A 10,137-nucleotide genomic window follows, 5' to 3' on the forward strand; every position below is an offset into this window, starting at 1 on the left:
AAAAAGGAAATATCTCCTGGAACATCACCAGGTGTGTGAGGAGCACTGAGGTCAAACCCGTTGCATTGGCACCTCCTGCTTAGGACATTTTCACCCAAGTGAACAAACACGGCCTCTTTTTTCACAGCTTGTGCTGAACCATCCACTCAAAAACCAGTCATCTCCAAGCCAAAAAATGTTTCTGATTACTACTGCAAATTTTAACAAGTAAACTACCCAGACTTTTAAAATGACCCAACAAGCTGCTAACACATTTAGAAGCAGCAAACAGAGCAGCGTTACAGCTCTAACCGTAACAAAATGGTTTAACAAAACAGAACCCATCCCTTTAACAAATCCTTTCTGCAGCTTCTTCAAAACCGCTCTCCTTTGGTGCTGAAACACAGATTCCTCAGAAGCCACAAGTTAATTCTGAGGAAAAGTGTTACCCTTATTTACTTTGAACTACGGCAATGTGGAAATTCCTCAGCATCCGCTGCTTTGAAGCCAGGAAAGTCAGGTCACCCCAAACACCCAGAAAACCAGCACACACAGGGACACAACCATTTAAATCTTAAAATTAAGCAGTAATTTCCAATCATTTCAGTTCTTTTAGTAAAAAAAACCACTTTGTCTAATTGGTCATATTATTAATCAATTAAGCTAATGTAAATTAGTATTCTGTATATGTATTTTGATGTATTTTTATTGTCTTTTAGAGATATCACCCACATTCCCAGAAGCTGAATTCACAGGTTCTACATATCAGAGACATACACAGTATATACTTCTCTACCTCAGTGTACACTTGATTTTACAGGAAATTCTGAAACAATGGAAGGTGCATGAGCTTAATTTAAGTAGATCTTAGATGCTTACTTGAGCAAATATATTCTGCTAATTTTTCAGCGTTTCCAGACTTTTCTCCTTGTGGAGTAAGGCCGATTTCTTCCACTGAAACCAAAAGTAGCAAAGACAGACGTTGAAATCAATAAGAATAATTCAGATTTACTGTCACAGAAACAGGGGTTGAAAAAGGAGACACGACTTGGTCCATGCACACAAATAGTTCTTTAAATAGCAAAAAAATAGAGCATTTGGGAACCTTGAGGGAACGAAGGGCTGGTGCACCACACCTCATACAAACTCCATCACGTTATAAACCCCTTCATCCCATTTCATTTCCAATGTGAATTAAAAAAGAACATGCAAATTAAGACCCAAAGTGGGGTTTTTTCGTTTTTGACCACATTTTTAAAGAAGTTACCATCCCATTACAGTAAAAGTCATGGCAAACCACAAGCTAACTCCTCAGATGAAGAAAGCCCGCACAGCTCCAATGTGGGTACCATTGCCTCCTTTCAAAATGATCCATTTATAAAACTTACCTATTCTTCTAAGCACCTTTGAATAGCAGCTAACATTCCAAAAACTGTACTTACAAGACAGATTTATCTAAGATTTCCTTTAGTTAAACCCCAGCTTACCTAGAGAAGCCGTAGCTTTTCCCACCACGTATGCTGGTTTGCTTTTCCATCTTTGTTTAAGAGATTTTGTCCAGGCTGAAAAACATTACATTCAATTTAAGCACGTGGCAACAAAATACGAATGCTAAATGAGTGTTTGCATTGCTGTTTAATCTACAAAATACAGCAAAATAATAACAACTAATACTCCAGTACATATTGCAGCAAATCTGGATGTGCAAAATGAATTCTGATGTCTATTTTCATTGTGTAAACAGCACTCTGCAACATGTTTTTAAAAGCCTGATTTGAGTAAACAGTTCTTAGCTGCTTTTGCTAAGCAGCATTTTGAATGCACGCTTGCCCTATGCCATATCGCACGCAACTTGCAATGTTTGTTTCTATTTTGGCCTTAATAACTTTGAAAAGCATTGAAACTCTTAGGGAAAAGCAGCACAAAGGGAGATTTAGACACACAAACTGGTGGTTTCAAAATGAAGGCTTAGGCAAAGCAAAAACACATAATCTTCTCTGACAACAAATAAAAGGGTAAAAATCTCTGTCCGTGCACTATAGTACTGTATAACGCAACACTTTCTTCTACAGGAAAAACATAGAAATTGATTATATTTTAAACATATACCAAAAATAAGTTATGAGCTCCGAAATCAAATGTACCAGAGACCAAAGTAAAATTACCAGGAAACGGTTTTCTTTCTTCAAGCAGCCATAGGTTACCAATTACACCTCTTGGTCCCAGCTACCTGACCCCTGTGCCTGAAATCCTGATGGGTCAGAAACAGATACACCAAGTTTCTGACTATCTTGTCCTAAAACAGTATAGCTTGGGACACTGAGGTCCTTTCTTGGGGGGAAAAATGGAAATTAAAAGAACAACAAAAAATAGTCAGAGGAAACTATTCTAAAGAAGGAAAAAGAAAGGATTTTATTACCTTTGAAAGGAACCCAACTAGGAACAAAAACCTCATTTTATTGATTAAAATAGGTATTTCAGCAGCTCCCAAAATTCTTAATGAAGGTTAGGGATGAACTTTAGAGAAGAGATTTCATTTGACCAAAAATCGTAAAATATAACCATAAATATAATTGTAAAATATAAAATATAAAATGCTAAAAGACGCTGACAGTATATTTACTACTCAAGTGTGTAAGTACTAACTCACTGTACATGGAATAGTGTGACTGCAGCCCAACTATGGAGCAGATAAAGTAATGATACAATTTAGGTGCACACAGAAACTCAAAGCCAGACGTTACCACTCCGTGTAAGAGCTTCCAAGGACTTGACAGATCATTGCTATGGTAATGTCTATTTAGCACTCCACAGGATCCTTACAATAATCTGTTGGCTTTTATGTGTCACCACCACTTCACTGCTTTTTACTTAATTCACTTGAGAAATTTTATATTCAAGACAGAGAAATCTCTTTTCCTCCAAGACTTCATATGAAGGCACAGAAGTAGCAGTGGCCAGTCCCTATAACGTGCTCCTCTCTTTAAGGGAGGAAAGTAGTAAAACAAAACTAGGCACTGCAGCAAAATGTTCCTCATGCATGAAAAAAGTTCACACTAATTAGTAATTTGTACCAAAACCTCTTTTCCTTCATTTTTAACAGCATAAATGTGGAAAACCCAACCCTGGAAAGCTCAATGAGGCGTTTATGATGCCAAAAGAACTATGAGAGAAAGTGTTTTGCAAAAAGGCATAATCCAAACACCTACTGGTGGGTGAAATAAAATTACAAGCTTCCCAAAACCCTGAAACAGAAATACCAAGGAACGTAAATATGCACTTACCTTCATTTTTACTATTCTCTTTTAAACATATCTTGATGGCTTCTAGTGCTCTTGGACTGGTAAAAACAAGGCCTCCATAACATTCTGGATGAGAGAGCTACTTGTAAGCAGTAAATTTAAGAAGTAAATAAAAAAAAAGATTAAATAAATAAAGTTGACCAATTCTTTATAGTCTGGTGAAGAACAGAGCAGCTTCAATAAATGCCTGAAACTGAAACAGGCAAATAGTTCATTACTATGAGTAGCTAGAGTATTTATAACATAAATGTGTAACAAATCTCAAATTCAGAACAGAACTTGCACAGATTAATACAAATTCTGAGAACCTGTAGGATTCCTGTCACTGAAATGAGCTGGAAGGATGGACAATGACATATGAGGTGCTTACAAATTAATACAAAACAAATAGACAATTATTCCCAGTAAAAACACAGAAGGTATCACCCAGACAGCTCCCTGTCCCTCAAAGAACAGCCAGGATTACTAAGGGGCTCTCAAAGAGCAGTACAGAAAAGCTGTTCAATCAAACACTTAAGACCTAAATTCAGCGCTGTCTGAGGTAATCAACAAGCAGAACTTCCCTTGGAAAAAATGTCAACATTTTAAAATACATAATCACTGAAGAGTGAGCAGAAAGCAAACACCAATTGTGCATTTTTACTCCATGTAACCAGGAGACGCAGCACACAACTTCAAAACACTGTAAGGGTGAACCTTGGGTAACCTTTCCTTGTCACTACTTAATTATGCTTCTGATTTCTTCTTCTGACAAAATGCCCCAATACCTGTGACTACCTATGGTCCATCAGCCTAGAAGTGAATTTTCTCTGACCACATTCATTCTTAAACACGTATGGCAAACACACTCCTACACAATATTGTATTGTACTGTATACACAATATGGTATTGTATACAGCTGTGTTTGTGGGAACACAAAAAGAGGTACCACAAAGGGCATTATTTAATGAAGAGACATATCATCTTAGCAACCATGGCCTCAATTCTGTTGAGAATGAGACAACTGAAATACTTTAAAACTTACCTTTTCAAATAAGCTTTCAAGAGATGTGAATTCAAATGACAAAACTGGAATCAAAGTGGCTTCAAATCCATATAATCCTAATTCCTATCAAAAAAGGGTTTACAGCTCTTGAAACAGATTTCAAACAGTATCTTTCTCTTTCTCAAAGAATCCACTAAGCACAAACATTTTTGTTTACTAAAGTAAAGTAAAAAGGTGCCTTATTTGCTTCTACTGGTGAATCCAGTTTGGGTTTGTTAGTTATTGAGTATTACAACAAACATTCCTGTACACCTCTCTAATTCTTTAAAGTCAATAGAACTGCTCGTAGCAGTAAGACTCAAGAGCAGAAAGAACCACAGCAACAGGTAACCTTTTTTCCACATTATATTCCCAGTAAGACTACTAACATTTTTCGTAATCTTAATTCCATTCATATGAACACAATCAATATTAATTAATTAAAATGAAACTGTTTTGATATCAGTACTCTGCTGAGAGCTTTAACGGTGAATTCAGTACGAACGCCCCGTAACTAAAACGATTTTTTCAGTAACAACAAATTTTCTAGCATACTTTTTTCTTAGCATAATTTCAGACAGGCACTCCTAATTTTGATTAAGCACATTTTTAACTTAAAACAGTTATTTTATTTACCTGGCTGAACACATGATACTAGTATTTAATTGTGAAGTGACACAACTGCTGGCTTTTTTTAAAGTTTACTCACTTTAATATAGGGATCTGGTCCCGATTCTTTGTCTTTGGGATCCTTCAGCAACAGAACCTTCATTGTTCACCACACGACTGCAGAAGAACTCTGAAATACAATAAAGAAATGTATCTAAATTAGATCCTAGAGGACTTTCTGCTGAACAATAACTTTAATAGCTCAGCTCCAATGAAACTGGGTTGCTGACAGTTGCAGTGCTCTCTATGAGTAAGCATTTAATGTATATTCTCTGGGCATGAACATCCACCCTGATAACAGCAACAAGTAACTGCAGTCTGGAGATAATATTGCTTAAGGGAGAAACTACAATGGAAGTCAACAAGGAGAGCACATTTTAAAGGAGAATATTTTGTAAAAATAAGTACCAACCCCTACAATGCAGTCATGGTCAGCAATGTCATAAGCATTACTAAAAAAATTACAAACATATGTATGTATATAGACAAACATTTATGCATCTGAATATAATACACACAATACTCATATGCCTTCCTTGATATATTTATAGGAAACAAAGAAAGACTGAAAAAATATATTCTGCCATTAGAATAGAAAATGGGAATACTCCGTTCCTGGAAAGTTGACTTTGGTGCTGAATTCAAAGCCTGTGACAACACAAACAAACACACCAAGCACCAAATGAACAAACACAGTAACGCAAGCAGAAATCCATTCGCTCACTGCACATTAACCTGAGTTATCTGTGTGTTCCTTTCCTGATAGATTACATACTAGCAAATTCTCTTCAAAATGAGTAATAATGAATATTCAAATGTGCAGAGCATCTTAAATATTGTTCATTTGCATGACGTGCATTGATAGCCTCAAAACTTGAAAAGCAGAAAGATCTGTTTAGACAAAAATGAAAAGAAAAGAGAAAAGGCAGTTTTAGACAAGAGTGGACAAAGCAGGGGCTGGCAGAAGGAACCAGAGCTCAGTGTCACACCTTGGTCTGTAGCCAGCAGCACCGCAAAATGCAGGTGGTGAAACGGGCACCCAAAGCAGGAATTCAATATCCAACTGTGATACTGCGTTAATTTTATGGATTTTAAACTTCATTTTTTTAAATCTAGGTTTTAAAATGTGGTGTCATAGGTGCGGTGGTTGATTCTGAGCAGCTTACAGACACGGCAGTGCTCATCTCCACAACATTTCCAGGACCCAAAGTGGGAACTGGTCGGGCTTCGCAGCTCTAAAACAGCAAGGCCAGTGAAGTCAATGGGAATGAGTAAAAACAGGCGCAGAAGAAGAAACAAGGACTTTGTCGAGGGCCATATTCTCTAAAAGTGTAACTCTCACTGATCTCAACCAAGAGCAAATGCCAAAGCAGATGCCATCCATCGCTTCCCAAAGTCAGACCCTCAAATACTTTGGAGTCCCCAGCTGCTGGTGGCTTTGAGGAGATAGGGCTGAGTGGCTTTTCTTGGTCACTTTAAGTTTTCATGTAAAAACCCCAATATTCTTGTAGAAATCTAGTTTGCACACAGCTCTTTGCAGTGCAGATTGCTGTTCTGATACTGAAGTTATTAACAATCTTTATTATGTTCAGTGCTTATGCTCTCAGTAGAACACCTACATTTCTACTAGTACTCCTACAGTCTAATAGCACCAAGAAACACAACGTTGACCCTACCTCATCAAAATATAAATGTACGGGGGAAAAGAACCTCCTTTCAAAGTGTAGGATACTTTTGGGAAAGAGCACTTGGCAAAAGCATTGTTAAAAAAACCCACCCCAAATGACACGAGAGAGTTAATTCAGGTACACCCGGGGAAAGCAGATTTCTAATTAATTAGTTTAGGTAGTTAGAAATGAATTAACTTCCCATCCTATGCCTTATTAATGTGTCAAGTAATAAAGAAGAGATGGGTAAACATCCACGCTTAACAAGGTGACTTATGCTAATCAAATTAATGCTTTTGTTTAGATCCCGCATACAAAATATGCACTGAAACCTAAGAATAATTTCAAAGTCGTAAAATACCATGAACTACTGCGAGATGCAATTACCTCGCTGTCTCCTCTACAAAGGAATCACAGAAGCTGAATTTTGGACTCGGCCAGCTGGCTTATTTGTAAAAAGAGCAAGACAAAGGGTGAAGAAGTTTATTATGGCTTCTTTATTTGGGGAAAAATCATACAGCCAAGTCTTCAGGACTTGCTGCAATGATGTAGGGGTCTCCCTGCACTGGGATTGGTAAGAGAAATTCAGTATTTTTACTGGTTTACTTGTGTCCTTGAGGTGTTAATAATGCCTACTAATGCCTGAAATTCAATTTTCCAAAGAGCCAGCTTGCTGCTAAATATGCTCAAGAGTCAAGAGCCCTGACAAACATTCCTATTGAATCAAAAAGCATTACGAAAAAGCACATAAATAAGACATGGAGCATATTTGGTAATTTTTGATGTATTCTGAGGTGAAAACTTACAAAGATATATATTAGATATCTCATATATCTATAAATTATATCTTATGTATATTTACTCAAGAGAGGTATGCACAAACTTCTAAAAAACCAGAAGTTGTTCCTGTTTGAATGCACTTAGCAGGGTCCAGCCATGCTCAATAGGTATCTGGAAAAGTGAATATGTATGAATAACCTGAATAAGGTTTCCACTGCCAAGCCTTCATTTCTGGGGCGGTGCTGGCCACCCACTTTTGGCTCACTAAACACACGCTTTGTCTGTCTGAGCAGCAAGAATAACCCTGCAAAGACTGCTCTTCAAATGTTAAAAAAATAGCATTTAAAACCCATTAGGCTTGCAAACAGCTAATAAGAGGATAAGGGATTTTGTGTCTTGAGCACACAGTCGCAAAGATGAACAAAAAGTTGAATTTGAGGCTGAGCTCTGCCAAACAATGAGAGTGACTGGAGTGTCTGAGCCATTACCTCATGACTGAAGGCTAAAACGAGTTGGGGTTTGGGTTTTGGTCCACATGACTTAATTTTAAGTCCATCTTACTTCATTAGAAGAAGAGCAATTACAGATCACATTGCATATTCAGAACTGAGCCATAACCTCATGACTGAAGGCTAAAACGAGTTGGGTTTTGGGTCCACGTGACTTAATTTTAAGTCCATCTTACTTCATTAGAAGAAGAGCAATTACAGATCACATTGCATATTCAGAATCTTATCCTTACAGACATAATTGAAATGCTTCCCATTCACAGCATCACACAGTAATATTCAACATCCCCGGGCCTTCAATTAAAATAGAAAGCTGATTACAATGTGCATCTCCAGGTCCACAATATTCGTGCAGTAAAAGTGAGCCATGTTCTCTCATATTAAAGAAATCTTTCTAGATTTTGATATACAACGCTGTACAGAAAGAACATCTCTGTGGGTCACTTCACTTTCATTGCAAAAGCTGTCCCCAGACTAATTGTGAATAATCTTTAATACAGAGGACAGCTTGTAAAAAGAAATAAACGGGTCCTTTAATTTCTTGCTGCTGACACCACGAGCTGCAAAATATATAAAACTTTTCTAATATTGTTCTGATTATAAGCAACCATATGGGTCACACAATAAGGTCTGATTGCCAAGTGCAAAGGGAATTGTCTGTTCCAGCCTAAACAGAAACTGAGATGAATTACGAGACACTACTGAGATGAATTTTTTAAAAAACCTCTAAAAATCCCTGGGCTAGGATTTTTGATGCTATGCATTTCTTACCAATATTCTTTTACTACACTTAGATGGGTTTAATAGCTAGAAAAGGAAAAAAAGGCTACCTGTAAGGCTGCCATGAAGTATGGTTCAGAAATCCACCAAATTCACAGACAATGCAATACATCTATCATCAAGTAACAACAACAGCAGATCTGAGAATAATTCCTGCTCCTTGGGTGTCTATGTCACAAAACTCAACAACAAAACTGGTTCTTTGACACGGCAGCAGCAAAGGGCTCAGACCTTTCTACTACAGCAGGGATTTTCACCAAAAGCAATGTTAGTAATCAGTGTCATTCTTGACCGATAGAGTTAAAAATATAATGGAAAACTGTGTATAGACAAAGATTGCATCCCCACAGAGGCAATTTTACTGCAGCAGCAGAGGGCTTTGCCAATACATCTTTCTCCACACAATTATTTCCCTGTGTATCAGTATTCATATTCTGGCAGTGACCTAAGTGCTCCCAGAGCAGACAAAGCTCTCAAAAAATAATAAAAAGAATAAACACAAATGTGATACTTTAAAGAGACTTGCAAATTCTAACCTATTTGGATTGTATTTATACAGCCAAAACTAAATCCCAGGCCCTGCACCTTCCATTTCTCCTGGCCGGCAACACATAACGCCCAATCTTCTTATGCAAATTACCTCATTACCAGGCTCCTTCATTAACTAGACACACAGACTTAGATGGATATGGTCCGCAGGAATGAGCTCAAACATTAACGGCCACTTCTACACTTTTAGCACTTTCAACAGCTTTTCCTGATAGGTACTTTTTGTAAAGACCACATTCACATCAATGTTCACTGCACTCTACCTCCCTGCCTTTTCTGTTTATTTGTCTAGAACTATCTACAACTAGCCTGGGAATTAATTTTTAAGTACTTGTTTCCTCTTTTAATTTAGCTGTCAGTAACTTGACTCATGCCCTTGATTGATGCCCAGGACAGACTTTCAGGCCCCGATACGGTATTTCAGCCTGTGCCTTTTCCTTTGCACCGCTGTCACTGCCAGGTTGAAGAGCAACAGGACAAGAACAGAGGCGGTGAGGGCAGCACCAACGTAAGGACACTTTTTGCAGGGGACAATTATTTTTCTTGCCTTTACACAGACGATGCTTCAGGCGGGCAGGGGGCTGCAACCATGACCACCTCCCTCCACATCCACGGATCGTTTCCAAGCGTATGTGGAGTCACGGCAGAGTCCGGACGACTTTCCCAGAACACCGTATTTCTTTTAAAGCAGGCGACTTCAGAAGGAGAAATGCCGGGTTTTTTTTAGCAGCCAGGAGAGGGATGGCCTGGGCCGTGTCGTGCCTCTGTACCCCCGGTTTCCCCCCTTCTTTCCCCAGGCTTCTCGCCCTCGTCCCTTCGCCGTTTACCTCAGCCTCTCCCGGTGCTTGCCCGCCGACAGGCGCCACCCCACAACCCC

The 10,137-nt window shown here is 38.3% G+C and overlaps 1 protein-coding gene across 1 annotated transcript; it reads right to left on the bottom strand.

Annotated features, from left to right (window-relative positions):
* Positions 1–858: 858 nt before the first annotated feature.
* UROS (uroporphyrinogen III synthase) lies at positions 859–5,078 on the bottom strand (the record flags this gene model as incomplete). The annotated part of the gene is made up of 5 exons (XM_010184198.1): positions 5,016–5,078; positions 4,307–4,390; positions 3,264–3,360; positions 1,467–1,541; positions 859–933 (listed from the first exon to the last, which is right to left on the bottom strand). Coding segments are annotated over exons 1-5 (394 nt in total), but the record flags the coding sequence as incomplete, so codon positions are not given.
* Positions 5,079–10,137: the final 5,059 nt, after the last annotated feature.

This window comes from Mesitornis unicolor, unplaced genomic scaffold, assembly GCF_000695765.1.
Source record: "Mesitornis unicolor isolate BGI_N332 unplaced genomic scaffold, ASM69576v1 scaffold15675, whole genome shotgun sequence".
In the NCBI taxonomy this organism is placed as follows: domain Eukaryota; kingdom Metazoa; phylum Chordata; class Aves; order Mesitornithiformes; family Mesitornithidae; genus Mesitornis; species Mesitornis unicolor.